General features: G+C 38.2%; 1 protein-coding gene across 1 annotated transcript; it reads right to left on the reverse strand.

Moving 5' to 3' along the window:
• Positions 1–6580: 6580 nt before the first annotated feature.
• LOC109173572 lies at positions 6581–10323 on the reverse strand. Its single transcript, XM_019322813.1, has 3 exons — positions 9612–10323; positions 9285–9500; positions 6581–6666 (listed from the first exon to the last, which is right to left on the reverse strand). Exons 1-3 carry the CDS (start codon positions 10321–10323, stop codon positions 6581–6583), a joined length of 1014 nt encoding a protein of 337 aa, XP_019178358.1.
• Between the last annotated feature and the right edge of the window lie 7441 nt (positions 10324–17764).

Consider the following 17764-nt stretch of genomic DNA (forward strand, 5'->3'; position numbering starts at 1 on the left):
TCCCATCGCCGGTCTGGCAGCCCTCAACGGAACACCATGGGGATCCGCCAGGGCAGTTTGACGATGAGGGAGAAGTGGTGATGGACCTTGAAATGGTCCCTATTAATAAGTGTTATTATTTAATGTTATATTTGTTGTATACTATAGTTAATAATTATGTGGTGTTAGTTTAGTTGACTAAGGCTAGTCTATTAGTTAGGAGAGTTTAGCGTTTCTTATCTGTTATACTATTGTAATCTCTATCAGTTGTAACTGAATTGAATTACTATCTCTAATCTGGTATCAAATAGGTTATCGATCATGTCTCTCTCTCCACCGTAAACAGCTCACCCTCAATGCAAAAACACTCGCAATGTCGAGCAATTCGTCGGAAAGAACGGTCTCTGCCACTAACACTCCCTCTCCGATCGCCCCGAACCCTCTTGCTTCAGCCCACCACTACGTTTCTATGAAGATTACATCAAGAAATTTCTTGTTCTTGCGTACGTAGCTCATCCGATTCTTACGGGGTCAGGATCTCCTTGGATTCGTCGACGGCAGCACACCGTGCCCACCACCTACCGTCGACATAGTTTCTTCTTCCGGTGACTCAGCATCTGGTGCGACTGCTGCGGTTCCTCTCCCCAATCCGGAGTACAAGGTGTGGGTGCAGCAGGATCAATCGATCATCTCACTCCTCATCTCCTCAATGTCCGATGAGGTCTTGCATTTGGCCGTCGGCCGGAATACCACCGCAGAGGTATGGCGTTCCATCAACACGGCTCTCGGGTCCTCCACATGCGCACGGTGCCTAAACTTACTCGGGCAGTTCCAATCGCTTCGCCAAGGTAACGCATCGCTAGCTGATTATTTGGGGCGAGCAGAACTCATCGTGGAGGCTCTTGCGCATGCCAGCCAGCCACTCTCCTTGGACGAGCAGAATCTCTATGTATTCCGGGGACTCCGTCCGGAATTTAGAGCTATAGCTGCGTCTCTCACTGTTTCAGGTACTTCAGTGTCCCTCCCACAATTATCCGACTATTTGCAGGCTCAAGAATTCATCCTCTCCGATGAATACCCCGTGGTAGCTGATGGCGGCAATGGCAGGTCACACACGGCCATGTATGCTGGTTGCGGCCGTGGATCGAACAACGATGGTGGCCGGCATGGATCAAATCAGTAGTGGCGTGGAGGTCGTGGTGGACGCGCCGGCCAAGGACGAGGTGACCGCTGCGGCCGTGGTGCGCCGAGATGCCAAATCTGTCGTTCACACGGGCGCACGGCCGTCTTTTGTTACAAGCGTTACACGACTCAGCCGCCGGCCCAAGCTCATGTTGCGACCTCCGGCGAAGTTATAACGGCGAATGCGGCGAGTCCGGCAGAAGGCTGGTATCCGGATACTGGAGCTACATCGCATGCCACACCCAACGCCGGAATGTTTACTCACTCCGACGAATACAGTGGTCCCGACGTGCTGCGAGTCAGTAACGGTGCAGGTTTGGTTATTTCACGAGTCGGTCGTGCATCCATCCCTTCTGTGTCTAAATCTTTATGTCTATCTAATGTGTTGCATGTCCCGAGTTTGTCTGTACCACACTTATCCGTTCATAAATTCACTAATGAAAACAATGTTTACTTTGAATTTCATAACAATTGTTTTATTGTGAAGGATTCCAAAACCAGGGCAGTTCTACTTAAGGGACCCACCTCGGGTGGCTTGTACAAACTTCCGATGTCACAATCCCACTTCGTGTTCGTCAGGTCCAGCACTACTCCCGCGGTGTGGCATCGCAGGCTAGGTCACCCGCACGGTCTTGTCCTAAATCGAGTTCTCCAAAGTTGTCCGATCGAGCCAAATAAAGCCAAATCGCCGGGGTCATGCACGGCTTGTCACCTTGGCAAGTCTTCGCGGTTTAAGTTAGATAGGGTTGAAAATTCTAGCAATAATGTTCTAGATTTATTATATACCGATATCTGAAGACCTGCCCCTGTAATTTTAGCTAGTGGTTTTCGATACTTTCTGCTATTTGTAGATGACTATTCACGCTTCTGTTAGTTTTATCCGTTACGGGTAAAATCGGACATATATAAAATATTTGAGTCGTTTCGTGTGTTGATAGAGCGCCAATTTTCGCGTTCTATCAAATCTATACAGTCAGATTTAAGGGGTGAATACCGAAAATTACACACCATATTCCAATCACTTGGTATAAATCACCGGTAATCTTGTGACTATACACATGAACAAAACGACAGAGTTGAGCGCCGGAACAGACATATCGTTGAAACCGGCTTAGCTCTTCTCGCTGAAGGCTCAGTACCCCTTCAATATTGGGACTATGCCTTTGAAACTGCCACTTGCTTAATCAATTATCTACCAACATCAGTCTTGAACTTTGAAAGCTCATACTCTCGTCTACATAAAATATCACCACCATACACGTTCCTACGAATCTTCGAGTGTCGGTATTACCCTTATTTTCGGCAATACAATCGGCACAAGATAGAGTACCACTCAGCTCCTGTGTCTTCTTAGGTTACCATACGTCCTTTAGGGGATACAGATGCATGGATCTGATAAGTTGAAAAACCTATATATGTCGCCATGTCCGGTTTGACGAGTCTGTTTTCCCGTTTTACACAGGACATCCATCACAGGCTACACCGCCACCGGCCGTGCCATGGGCAGCCGGGTCCATAATACCACGGCTCACACAAGCGGCTACACAACTAAATCCAGGTCCAGTAACCTCAGGGTCCAAACCCACTCCGCTGGCACAAGACCCAGCGCCCCTGGCTTTTGAAGGTCCCGCACCAGCTAGGACCCAAAATGTGACAACCGGTGTTCAACCACAGGGAACGGGGGTATGTCATGCGCCTCCGTCACATGACTCGAGTCACAAATGAGCGCTATCATGCCTTAAGTGCAACTACTGATCCGACTTGCTACTCACAGGCTGTAGGGCATCCACAGTGGCGTGAGGCCATGGACTAGGAGTTCAATGCACTTCTTCACAACAATACTTGGCATCTCGTTCCACCAGAACCAGCACCGTTGATGGTTCGGTAGAACGCTATAAAGCGCTCCATGTTGCTAAGGGCTTCAAACAGGTAGTAGGCGAGAATTTTTTCGACACATTTAGTCCAGTTGTCAAACCGACTACGGTCCGAATGCTCTTTTCTCTTGCCGTGTCAAACAGCTGGACTCTGCGCCAGTTATATGTACACAATATTTTCCTTAATGGCCACTTGGCAGAGACAGTATACATGAAACAACCACCAGGATATGAAGACCCGTCACATCCTGGTCACGTCTGCCATCTTCAACGCTCTCTGTATGGTCTCAAACAAGCCCCTCGGGCTTGGTTTAAAAGACTTCATGATTTTTTACTGTTTGCAAGGTTCTCACCATCTAAAACAGATATCTCGCTATTTCACTATACCTCTGGCTCTTCACGGGTGTTCCTGCTCGTTTATGTCGACGACATCATTATGATGAGAAACAATGCAACTCTAGTCAATACTTTTCTCCATCGCCTAGCTTCAGCTTTCAAAATTCGAGACCTTGGCAAATCGGCGTTCTTATTGGGCAATGAAACAATTGCGGTAGAGAACGACTTAGTACTCTCACAGCGGCGCTACATGACTGACTTGCTAAATCAGTCCGGGATGGTGGACTGCAAACCACTCACCACACCAGCTGCTATTACACAAGCGGTAACTCCTTCAGTGCAACCGTGTGAGAATCCGACACAATGCCACCGCATAGTAGGCGCCCTGTAATACTTGACTATGACTTGGCCGGACCTCTGTTATGCGATCAATCGCCTCTGCCAGTTTATGCACTCTCCGACTGTTGACCACTAGAGCCTGGTGAAACGTGTGTTACAGTACATCAAAGGAACTCTCGACTATGGCTTACGTCTCTCCGCTTCTTCCTCCGCTGCCATTTATGCCTTTTCCAACTCCGACTGGGCTGGTTGTCCGATTGACAGGAAGAGCACGAGTGGGTACTATTTTCTTAGGCTCCAACCTTATTTCTTGGCTCTCTAGGAAGCAGAGCATCGTGGCTCGTTCGTCTACTAAGGCTGAGTATAAAGCGATGGTTGATGTGTCGGCAGAAATAACATGGGTCGTCTCATTACTGCATGAACTTGGGTTACACTCCGGCCAGCCGTCGACCTTATGGTGTGACAATCTAGGGGCGACGTATCTTTGCGCCAATCCAGTTTTTCACGCAAGGACTAAACATGTTGAAATCGACTATCATTTTGTTCGGGACAAGGTTGCCTCTAGAGACTTCGTGGTCAACTTTGTATCTACCAAGGACCAGCTAGCGGATATATTCACCAAGTCGTTGCCAGGGCCGAGGTTTGCAGCTCTCTGAGACAAGCTCAAAGTTGTGGCCCATCAACCTTGTGCTTAAGGGGGTGTGTTAATAAGTGTTATTATTTCATGTTATATTTGTTGTATACTATAGTTAATAATTATGTGGTGTTAGTTTAGTTGACTAAGGCTAGTCTATTAGTTAGGAGAATTTAGCATTTCCTATCTGTTATACTACTGTAATCTCTATTAGTTGTAACAGAATTGAATTACTATCTTCAATTGTCCCGACGCAGTGTGCGACTGGGGGAAATGGGGGAGCTCAATGAGCGCCCCTGCTTTTGTCTTTGTTTTTTGGTTTTTTTGGCTTGTTTGCTCTGTGTTTTTGGTTTACGTTTCTTTTTGTTGTGGATTGTATCTTCTGGAATTGTCAGGGTGCGGGTGGAAAGTCGTTCCTTCGCACCCTTAAACAACTCCCCCAGATGTACAAACCTTGCATCTTGGGTCTTTTCGAACCCAAGGTTTCAGGTGCCCAAACTAATGCTATATGTATGAAGCTTGATTTCACAGATTGGATTCGAGTAGAAGCTATTGGCTTTAGTAGGGGTATCTGGGTCTTTTGGTCACGATCTTATTCACCCACCCCCAATTCATTCTTATGCCTAAAGGAAAGGCGATCAACCTCCCTGCTTTCTAACCCCAATTTATGGAAACCCGGCACACTACCTATGCCGGCGACTTTGGAAGGATCTTCGTCAAACGGAACGAGGCATAGTGGGGCCTTGGCTCGTAGCCGAGGATTTCAACTCAGTCCTAAACGGAGACGAGACAAGAAACTATAGCTCGTTCTCAACACACTGAAGTGCAGATTTTGTGAATTGGACCCAGGAGGAGGGGCTCATCTGTAACACCCCCTTTTTCTTAACCTTGATTATCAAACTAAACTTTAAAGATAAACTAAAGCAGCGGAAAATAAACTTAATTAGCATCTTAAAGGAGTGTCACCGCCACAATCACCCTCCAAGGTGATTGCACAGGCTAAGGGTAGAACTAAAAACATACAAGTCATACTATCAACCGAAATACTAGGGGAATAAAACCCCGGTGTCCAGCACCATCAAAATGACAAATTACTACAACCATTAAATCAGAAGAGTTTAGACTACAAGCTATCTAGCTACACTAGTCTAACTCGTGCTCTCAACTTTACGAATTGGGCACAGAAAAATAAAAACTAAATAAATAAAAATAAAAATAAAATAATAACGAACCTAACAACCTAAAAAAAAATTGAAAAGAAAAATTTAAAGAAAACAGTTTAATAAATTGTCTCCGGCAACGGCGCCAAAAACTTGATTGCTATAATCTGCAAGCGCACAGAGTCAACCAAAGTATAAATTCCTGGAGTATTCCAGGGTCGATCCCACGAAGAACACTATTAACTGTTATCTTAAATAATCAATTTGTTGATTAGGAAAAAAACGCAAATAATTAGAATTAATATAATTAAAAAGAATATTTATGAAATTAAAACAAAGGGAAATTCCAATTGATAGAAGACTAAGGATTTGGGTTCACCTATTAGACAATTAACTAACTCTCCTAAGTATTAATTCTTATGACTATAGTGATGATTGCTTCAAATATATCCTAATACTCCGTCGAGCTAATAGGTTGTATCCAATTAACTGTGATCATCCGTCGATATCTCACCAACATTAATTAAACCCATTAGCAACAATCAAATATCACCACAAATACCTAAAGCTATGTCTAGTTTAGGTCAATTGTGTTTATCTTACGAGTTCTAGGTTCATAATTCACCTGTCAGTTCTTCTTATGAACCCTAATATTAGAACTATGCAATGGCCAGTCACACAATTCACAATTAAAATGCGTAAAATAAATATAATCAAATTCAATAATTAAACTGAAATTGGAAGAATCAACACATGAAAAAAAAGTCAATTAATCTAATTAAGGCTAATCCAAATCCCTAATTAAAGTTCTAGCCAAGAATCATATTTGAATGTATAAATTGTTCAATAAATAGTATTCTGAAAATTTGAACAAGAATAAAAATAGAAATGAAAGAAAGTAATTCAAGCCTAAGAAGAAGGTAGCCGCGATTGAAGCTCAAGAATTCTGGCGATGGAATCTTGAAAAATCCCTTGCTTCCTCGCTGAAATCTCATCGCCGACCACACTACTGCAGCTCCCTGGCTTTCGTTTTATTCTCTCCTTCCTCCCTCTTTTTTTCCTTTTCCGTTTCGTACTTAATCTGCCGACTCAACCAACAAAAGCCAAATCCCTAAAACCTTTTTAATCTCTTCCCCTTTCTCTTTCTCTGCTACGCCAATCCCTAAAGACACAAAACAAATTAAGTTAAAATAAAATAATTATAAACTAATGGCATAATAACTCAATTAAATTTAAATATTAAAACACTTATTAAAAATAGAATGAATAAAACTAACAAATAAATTTAATAATATAGATAAGATAAAACTCTTCTTTATATATTAATAAAAATGCAACATTAGCCTAATATTTATTAAAACTCATCTAAACTAGTAACATATACTAAATATAATATTTATAATATAATTAACCCTAAAACTTAATTTATTTATGCAAATCACTAACTTAAATTACTCTAAATAATGCCTAGAAATTAAGCTTATCAAACTTCCCCACACTCAAGGTTTTGCTTGTCCCCAAGCAAACTTATTCAGTGAAATCAAACTACCAACCATAACCATGTCAACTAGGCATTCAATTCAAGGAGATGGTAAACACATAATACTTCATGAGAGTTCAAAGTCATACGCACACAAGACAATAGAGAATAGTAGTCCTCACGGTTATTCACTCAATCTCTCACAAATATATGTATAAGAAAGGTACACACCATCCTCTATTGAGAGTGCACTTGGCATAGGCTTGCTTGTCCACCAAAACTCCACTACCAAAATTATATGAAAAACACGAGTCAAAAGGTCTTTATTTCTGGGTTGTAATGGGGCCAAGGGTATGTGGTTTAAGAAAGAAAGGATATAAGGAAATACAAATAAAGTCCAAGGGATCAGTAGAGTCATAATTTCACCATATCAAGAGCACGAACTCGTATTCTACCCATACAATGAACTCTATTAAAACAAGCTATCACTGTTTCATTCCCCCTCATCCTTTTCACTAATAAACAACTTTCAAAACCTCCATCTCTTTTTCATCTTTTTTTCCATTTTCATTTTTTCCTTTTTTTTCATTTGTTTTCTGTTTTTTTCTCTTTTTTCCTCTTGTTTTTTTCTGGTAAAACCGAATAAATACCTCATCATTTCCACATAACCCTCAATAGTACTCTTCCTATAATCTTCAAATTTCTATCATGCCTTCATTGCTCACAAATCATTTTAAGAATAAAATGAGCACAAAAGTTTGGGCTAACAAGATTTTTCAACCCACAAAATAGAACATATCATTTTGTTCATTTTTTTTTCATTTTCACCCCCTTTGATCACAAACAATTCTTCACTCAAAGAAAATCAATTGTACAATCACCTTTCAACTCCAATCTCACCCATACTTCATCACTTTTGGTCATCTTGCACAGATAAATGAAATAATGACTTCTACTGACTCAAGGACGGGTTAAAAGGTTTCTTTTTATGAGCTAAGGTTCTTTGGAATTGGCTAATGAAGAAAAATGTCTTATATATTTTAAAGCTCAAAAATGGTTCACTAGGGGAAAATTAAAATGTATAAGGATGTGGTCATTTTTAAGGCTATAAGGCTAAATCCTAATGCCTAAATCATTCTCGTGTCAACATATAACATGTAGCTCTGAAATGGTATGAAGCAAGTTCTAGAAGTAACACAATCAAAGAGGGCAAATAAACACTCAAAATGAAAATAAGTTGCAGTGGGCAACCTCTAGGCTCAACAGCTCACGGTGTGACAGAATTCGACTACCAACTCTATGCAAGCATACATATAGCCAAACACATTCATTGATATTATGCACTCCCAGAACACTAGAACCTATCTCCCAATCAACATAGTCATTAGATGGTATTTTTTTCCTACTTTATTTTGCTAAGAAATTGCAGAAAAATGAAGGAAATGACGCTGAAAATCCCATAAAATGCAGAAAATTAGTGCAGAAAATGTAGAAAGAAAAATGCAGAATTTTACTGTAGCAAAATGCAGAAAAATAGAGAAAATGCAGAAAATGTTGCAGAAAATTGCAGGAAAAAATGCAGAATTTTTTTTTGATATTGCCTATTTTGCATAAAACTTGCAGAAAATATCCCCTAATCTTACTTTCCCTTCCCCACACTCAAACTCAACATTGTCCCCAATGTTAAATATAAAAGCAAGTATGAGAAAATGAAATAAACAGGAAACTTCCTTGTTAGTTGCCAGTTTCTTCCGGGCTGCCTTTTGGTGAAGCAACCATGAATGGTCTATTTTTATCTCTTTACATCTCTATGGCCTCATACGAACAAACTTTAGTGACCATGGAAGGACCAAACCATCTAGACTTCAATTTCTCTAGAAAAAGCTTAAGACAAGAACTAGACAACAAAGCTTCTTGCCCTACATTGAATTCTCTCCAAAAATTATTTTTGTCATGCCAAGCTTTAGTCAATGTTCTCCACAATCTCTCTTCTTTTGCATGAAGTAAATGAGCATAAGAAAACATAAGAAAAGTATCATAGTCACTCAAAAATTCGTATTTGAACCGCAATGAAGGTGGTTTAAGTTCAAGTTGATGTTGTGTTTCACTAGGTGAATGCTTAACAAATTCTTCTTCTGAAGGTTTCTCAATAACATCAACAAAAAGACATGATTCATCAAAAGTTGGTAATTTTACAGCTTTAGAGATAGAGAATTCCTCTTTTTCTGTACCTACTCTAAAAATCAATTTCCCTAAAGGCATATCAATTAATACTCCTCCTGTCAACAAAAATGGCCTACCAAGTATAAGAGTTGTATCTGTGTCATTAGCCATATCAAGAATTAGAAAATCAGCAGGAAAATAAAATTTACCAACTTTTACCAATATATCCTCCACTACTCCAAGCGGGTACTTGACTGATCTATCAGCAAGTTGAAGAGAGATTGTTGTTGGCTTCATTTCAGCTATTTCCAACTTCTTGAAAAGAGTTAAAGGCATAAGGTTAATACTGGCACCTAAATCACATAATCATTTATCAATGACAGTATTACCAATAGTGCAAGAAATAGAAAAACTTCCTGGATCCATTAGCTTAGGAGGTAATTTGCTTTGTAGAATAGCACTACACTCCTCATTTAGGTGCACAGTAGCAAACTCTTCCAATTTCTTTTTATTAGATACAATTTCCTTAATGTACTTGGCATAAGATGGCATATTGGCAAGTGCTTCTGCAAAAGGAATATTAATTTGCAATTTTTTAAAAACCTCTAAAAATCTTTTAAAGTTATTGTCCTGGTTCCTCTTTTGCAACCTCTGTGGATATGGAATGGGAGGTACATAAGGTTTTACTGTAGAGAAAGTAAGGTTTTGATCACTAGAATTCTCTTTAGGCACTTGCTCCTCTTCTTTATCACTCTCTTTCTCAACCCTCGTGGGTTCATTTTCTTTCATAATTTCATTCAATATCTTACCACTTCTCAACGTGACAGCCATAGCTCCTTCCCTAGGGTTTATTTCAGTGGTACTAGGAAACTTACCTCGATCTTTTTCTGCAACCAATTTAGCCAACTGACCTACTTGCACTTCGAAATTATGAATGGATGCTTGGTTGGACTGTGCAACCTTATCAATCTTTGCATCCATTTTCTTCATCATCGTGTCCTGGCTAGCCATGTATTGCATAAACATCTCCTCCAATTGAGGCTTTTTCTCCTGAGCAGGCTTTTTCTCCTGAGCAGGAAGTTGAGACTGTTGTGGTGCAGGTGGCTGCTGGAAAAGTCTGTATTGCTGCTGCTGGAATCCTGATGGTCCTTGTTGCTGGAATCCGAGTGGTCCCATTGGTCTTGCATTACCTTGATCACTCCATGAGAAGTTAGGGTGGTTTCACCAACCTGGATTATATGAATTAGAAAATGGATCATTTCTTGGTGGTTGCCTACCCATGTTGGATCCCATGTAATTAGCTTCCTCATAAGATGATTGTGATGACTCTGCATTCATACAAATAGAAGAATTATGACCATATGCATTGCAATAAATACAAAATTCTCTATTCGAACTATCACGAGTCATCAACAAGTTAATCTGTTTAGTCAATTCAGCCATTTGTGTTGTCAACTCAGATTGTGTGCTAATTTCATGCACAGCAGTCCTTCGACCTCTCACTGCCTTTTGTCGAGAATTAGTAGCTAAGCTCTCATAGATAGCTTCTAATCATCACTATTTTTATCACTGTGTATCCACCTGCAGCAGTATCTACAAGAGACTGACAATTAGGAGTTAAACCATCATAAAAGAATTGTGTCAACAATAACAATGGGAATTGATGGTGTGGACATTGTGTCAAAAGAAATTTAAAACGATCCCATGCTTCATGAAATAACTCAGCCTCTCTTTGAGTGAAAGTGCATATCCTACTCCTATAGTCCATTGTCTTTTGAGATGAATAATATTTAAACATGAAAGCATTGTAAACATCATCCCAAGCTCTTAAAGAACCCTCTGGTAAATTTAACAACCACTGCCTAGCATCACCCCTCATGCAATATGGAAAACATTTCATTCTAAGCTCTTCCTCAGATAAATTATTCAAAGGTAAAATTTGTACCGTACTATAGAGCTCTCGCATGAAACCCAAAGCATCTTCACTTCCCAAACCGTTAAAGGTCAGGAGCATATTCAGATGGAAAGTCTTGAGTTCCTAATTTCTAGCTGCATCAGATAATTGAATGCAAGAAGGGTTAGCAGCTATTACCGGTCTTTGGATGTCTCGAAGACGTGGTTGAGCTATTTGATTTTGAGGAAGTGGAACTATTGGTGGTACGGGGTCATCCAGTTGACCCACTCTATTATTTTCAGCCATTTCAAGCCGCCTTCGTACCCTGTTTTTTTCTACAAGTACGCTAAATTTCAAGATCAATAGGAAATAATTCCGCGTTTTTATGCCTTAGTGAACGCCTTAAGTTCATAAACAAACGAAATAAAAACAGAAAAATAAAAACTAAATAAATAAAAATAAAATAATAACGAACCTAACAACCTAAAAAAAAATTGAAAAGAAAAATTTAAAGAAAACAGTTTAATAAATTGTCTCCGGCAACGGCGCCAAAAACTTGATTGCTATAATCTGCAAGCGCACAGAGTCAATCAGAGTATAAATTCCTGGAGTATTCCAGGGTCGATCCCACGAAGAACACTATTAACTGTTATCTTAAATAATCAATTTGTTGATTAGGAAAAAAACGCAAATAATTAGAATTAATATAATTAAAAAGAATATTTATGAAATTAAAACAAAGGGAAATTCCAATTGATAGAAGACTAAGGATTTGGGGTTCACCTATTAGACAATTAACTAACTCTCCTAAGTATTAAGTCTTATGACTATAGTGATGATTGCTTCAAATATATCCTAATACTCCGTCGAGCTAATAGGTTGTATCCAATTAACTGTGATCATCCGTCGATATCTCACCAACATTAATTAAACCCATTAAGCAACAATCAAATATCACCACAAATACCTAAAGCTATGTCTAGTTTAGGTCAATTGTGTTTATCTTACGAGTTCTAGGTTCATAATTCACCTGTCAGTTCTTCTTATGAACCCTAATATTAGAACTATGCAATGGCCAATCACACAATTCACAATTAAAATGCATAAAATAAATATAATCAAATTCAATAATTAAACTGAAATTGGAAGAATCAACACATGAAAAAAAAAAGTCAATTAATCTAATCAAGGCTAATCCAAATCCCTAATTAAAGTTCTAGCCAAGAATCATATTTGAATGTATAAATTGTTCAATAAATAGTATTCTGAAAATTTGAACAAGAATAAAAATAGAGATGAAAGAAAGTAATTCAAGCATAAGAAGAAGGTAGCCGCGATTGAAGCTCAAGAATTCTGGCGATGGAATCTTGAAAAATCCCTTGCTTCCTCGCTGAAATCTCCTCGCCGACCACACTACTGCAGCTCCCTGGCTTTCGTTTTATTCTCTCCTTCCTCCCCCTTTTTTTCCTTTTCCGTTTCGTACTTAATTTGCCGACTCAACCAACAAAAGCCAAATCCCTAAAACCTTTTTAATCTCTTCCCCTTTCTCTTTCTCTGCTACGCCAATCCCTAAAGACACAAAACAAATTAAGTTAAAATAAAATAATTATAAACTAATGGCATAATAACTCAATTAAATTTAAATATTAAAACACTTATTAAAAATAGAATGAATAAAACTAACAAATAAATTTAATAATATAGATAAGATAAAACTCTTCTTTATATATTAATAAAAATGCAACATTAGCCTAATATTTATTAAAACTCATCTAAACTAGTCTAAACTAGTAACATATACTAAATATAATATTTATAATATAATTAACCCTAAAACTTAATTTAATTATGCAAATCACTAACTTAAATTACTCTAAATAATGCCTAGATATTAAGCTTATCAACATACTTGGCATTCACTTATAGACAAAGGATCATATGAGGTCATGTTTATACATGTGGTCTATGGTCAAAATCTGATCTTTGATTTTGGTTGGATTTATGGCTCTTATTTTTTGGTTTATTTTTGGATTTATTTTTTCCATTTTTCACGCCATCTTGATCTAGGGTCTCATTAGTCTTTGCATTTTTGTTTCCTTTCTTTGTTTTTTTTTTTCGGCTGATTTGTCATAGTTTTAGGGATATTAAATTTGGTAATTAAAGATATTCTTCATTCATCTTTATATACTGCCTCTTTTTTCATACTGCCTCGTTCCTGTTCTACATTTTTGTTTGGTATTCAAATAATGGATGTGTATTTGTTTTTGGTTACATTCCCCTGTTGTGCACTGTATACTCCTTGTCGCGCTAATTGTTTCTGTTCTTAAATTCACGTAGATAACATTTTCAATTTTGTTGTACAGTGTATCATTTTTATTTTTTTTTATTTTGTAATTATGGTGTATACTAACCAGGAAGTTCTCTTTGTTTTTTATGTTTTTAACGTTCTGGTTTGTGTGGTGTTACCAGTGTGTTTTCTCTGTGGTGGGTGTGTTTGATACGTAATGTGCATGTTTGGACTTATTAATTGTGCACTCAATGTGCATGTCTAGACTTATTATTTGTCCACATAGGGATTTTGCACTTCGAACGATTAGCACTTGTCATTTGTACATTGTTGCACAAGTGCTTCATGATCTAATAACTATTTAGCCGACCTTTGTTCAGTTTAAATTGCACGTTACATTGCGTATTAACGAATAACGTCGGTGCACAAACCGTTTATGTGATGTATGTCGTAATTGCACTCAGAACTATACCATTGATGCACACAATGTATATATTGAATATCCATTCCCCGTTAACATATTTTAAATATGTGGGGATTCGAATATGTATCTGTAATCCTACAACTGTTTAAGCATAACTATATTCATGCATATTCAAATGGCTAAAAATAAACCAGCATGCTAAAGCACGATTAAACATTCTGTTAAAGTTTAACAAAAACATCAATTCCTTGCACAAATTAATTGTCTAGTACCACTTTCATCTTAATGTCATAAAAAACTATTGTACAAACTGGTTTCAAATCTCCTTACTCACTTGTGTCTTCATCCAACGTATTCATTGCAATCATTTTCATCTTCTATGGTAACCAACTAATCTACATTTGTTGCGTGAAATCTCCATTCTTGAAAATTGGTGAGCTTTCAAGGTTTTTACCGTGTTGCTCATTGCACTCGCTCAGTAGGATGCCCTTCATGTATTTCATCCTTAATGTTGCTATTATGGTCCTATCTCCTTTGTTGAGTCCATAGTCCCAACTCCTAGCTGGCTCTCCTATGAAGCACTCCATGTGCCTCATTGCATATACTCCACTATCCGGATATTCTTTGGGATCCCTCCAGCGCATTTGCATTCGTTTTGGTTCCATATGTAGGATGTCAGCTGCTCTTTTTTGGTCTTTCATATCATCTACAAAGCATCCCAGCATGTCTTTCTGCGTACATAACATTTTTGCGGTTAGTAACTCATGTCCTATCACATTCTTGCATTATGTTTAACAGTACCTTGAAGTATTGACAGTCTCTTCATTGCACATTAAAAAGTATCATAAATGCAACATATTTTAAAAAGCAGCTGCTCATATACATTATTCACGGTTGCACTCTTATATCTCACATCTTCCCTGTTTAAACAAATCTATATGGCCACCAACATTCACTGTATTTACCATCACTCACGCATTTTATTAAATCAAACACATGCACATATCCTTTATTTATATTTCACATTCTAACCCTACTACTTTCTCAAACGTATAATGAGAGGTTCTTACCAAATATTCAGGGATCTTGTTATATATTTCATCTTTTGTTCCTATTGAGGAATTATCAATAATCTGCATTTTCCCCCGCCCTTCACATCTACGGAAATGATAAAGTAGTGCGCCTTGTTTAGTATGGGGAAAAGGAACTGCATTGCAAATTTAACTCAAATGCTTAGCAAGTATGTTTTTGAATCAGTTCACATACAAATTTAACACATCCTAACTGCATTTCTTTGAAGGGATCCAAACTTTTTCATGGGTTCAACTAAATGCTTTGCCACAAGACGTGTCTCGAATTTTGGAAACCTTGCCTCTTCTTCAGGTAGTAGTTCGTATTCTAAGCACTCATTTACTTGGTGTTTTTCTGGTTGTCGCGCTGTCACCGGTGGACTTACAAAGTCATCATCGGTGTTGGGGTCATTTACATGCGGTTCCTACACACCTTTGTGGTTTTCAGCTTCTTCTCTGCATAAATAATTTCTTTTACATATTAGCGAGCCTTTCATTCAACAACTATACACACTACATACTCTTTTGGATCCACAGATACATACGCTCCTATACACATGCACATATTCGCCATATTCATAAACAAATATTACATAGTAATCCAAACGGCCAGCAATTCATATCCACAAATGCACTGCACAGGACCTATTCTTTTGAATGCACAGATTCATACACTTCATAGACCCTACTATCTTGAATGCACAGATACATACACTGATATACACATGCACTTATTCAGCATATTCATGCCCAAATATATACAAATCACTCCATATGCCCAGCACTTCATATCCTAAAAAACAATGTCTTTTTTACACTATTGCATACATTAATAAATTGTTCTTCTCCCATGTTCTGGCATGCTTTACTGGTCCCATCTCTTTTTTCCTATTCATTTGCTTACTATCTAAACACACTTAGCAAAAGATAAAATTTATGAAATCTTTTATTGCACTTTAACAATACTTTATTCTTTCTCCAACTGCTAGGCCTGTGGTCCCCCATTCATCTTTTTCCAAATCTGTGCAAATGACATATTATATTCAATTTATGCATATTCAGTTTTTAATTACCTATTCTTCATATTATACTATCCAATTTCTCATCACACACCCTATCTATTCCCGCAATTAACCCCTTCTTCCCACCATCAATTCGTCATAATGCACACATAAACAAACAAGCCAAGTGAAAAACTCCCAAATTCTTCAACAAACACCCAATCTGTTCGGCCAATATTTAGTTTATCCACAAAAAAAAAAAAAAAAAAAAAAAAAAAAACACAACCCACACGACCGGAAAAACCACCCCTACTGTCCCCCGTCCCACAATTCCACTCTAACACACTCTCTTCAAGCAAGGAATTTCTCAAACATGTAATACAATTTTGCACACTTTTAAACGCAGACTACCAAAAAAAATTAAACGTTACTGCTTACGAAGTCTACTTGTTGCCTCAATCGATGCACGCCGGTGACTTCTTCGTGGGGTTCCATCCGCCATAGCTTCCTGCTTGCTCGCTGGTGAGTTCGTCGTTGTCGTCTCACGGGAGGTCTGCGTCGAGGTTGTCGTTCTCTACTCTTTTTCTTGTGCACTGCCGACAGATTTATTAATTACCTAATTATCCTTTTTCCCCCTGATTAATTAATCAAAACCGTAACTTTTCTTATTTAGTGACCATTTAATTTCTCACAATCTGCATTTTACAGCCGTTAGATTGGGTTATCCTATGGTTGCAAACTGTCCACAGTCCTCACCTAACACACTAGCCTCACTTGAACCTCACCATATATATATATATATATATATATATATATATATATATATATATATATATATATATATATATATATATATATAAAAGCAATCTTGTGCTACTACTCATGCAATCTAGTGCAAGATATATATAACTCATAAGATGAGTTATAGAAGTATAGATATACATATACGCTCTTTCAAAAAGAATACTTTTCTGTGGAGGTTTCTTGTTGTCATAAATGACTTGCTTTGCTTTTCTTTTCTTTGAGTCGCAATGACTCGCTTTCTTTGAGTCTCAATGACTCACTTTCTTTCTCTCGAGTCTCTTGACTCGCTTTCTCTTTACTCGTGGGCGAGGCCGGGCTTCACCATAGTGTGAATGAACCCATTGGGCACGGCGTCTAGCCGGCCAATCTCTCATCCCGCCCACAGAACCAATCTCGTGGTTTCAATACTCATACTCGGTGGAATTAGGTATCGAACTATCAGTGTGCACACCCCCTTACCAGGATTCCAAGCCTGGCGGGTAGTTTCCAACCTCGTAACGTGGGAATACGCCGCGTTACATGATATCGGGTCGCAATGTCCATTGCTTTCTCTTTTACTTCGAAAGAACATAGTCCTAACGGGTCCTCCAAAACAAGGTTTTCCTCACAATAGATATATATAAATATCACTCATGCATCTCAAATATGCAACACTTTTCTTATGCAAATATGCACATAGTTTCTCAACTCATTCTCAAATGACAAGATAAAGACTTTCCAAATAGATATGAGTTTTTAGGAAAATAATACTTAGGTTCACATTGGCCACTTATGCACTTTTAAAACACGATATGCTCAAAAATGACATTTATTGTAAAATATGCTTCTAACTTCTATTCACTGTGAAACTCAAACAATTTCATAAATCATGCTCAATAATTAGAAACTTGGCAGTGAACTTCAACAATTTACAGAACCACTTTAGGCATGCTTTGCTAGCTAAATTCAACCATTTAGGCTCATGTTTCTCTATTTAACAATCATACTATGACATGCTCATCAAATAAAGATAAACAAAGTCTGATAGTTCACAATTCCAAACACTGGGAATAATTCCAACTACTTCTACAACAAGTTCTTGTACAAAAACAATCATAAAAGGCTCAAATCTTCTCCAAACTCAACGAAACCAAAGCC

This window comes from Ipomoea nil, unplaced genomic scaffold (genome assembly GCF_001879475.1).
Source record: "Ipomoea nil cultivar Tokyo-kokei standard unplaced genomic scaffold, Asagao_1.1 scaffold0482, whole genome shotgun sequence".
Classification (NCBI taxonomy): Eukaryota; Viridiplantae; Streptophyta; class Magnoliopsida; order Solanales; family Convolvulaceae; genus Ipomoea; species Ipomoea nil.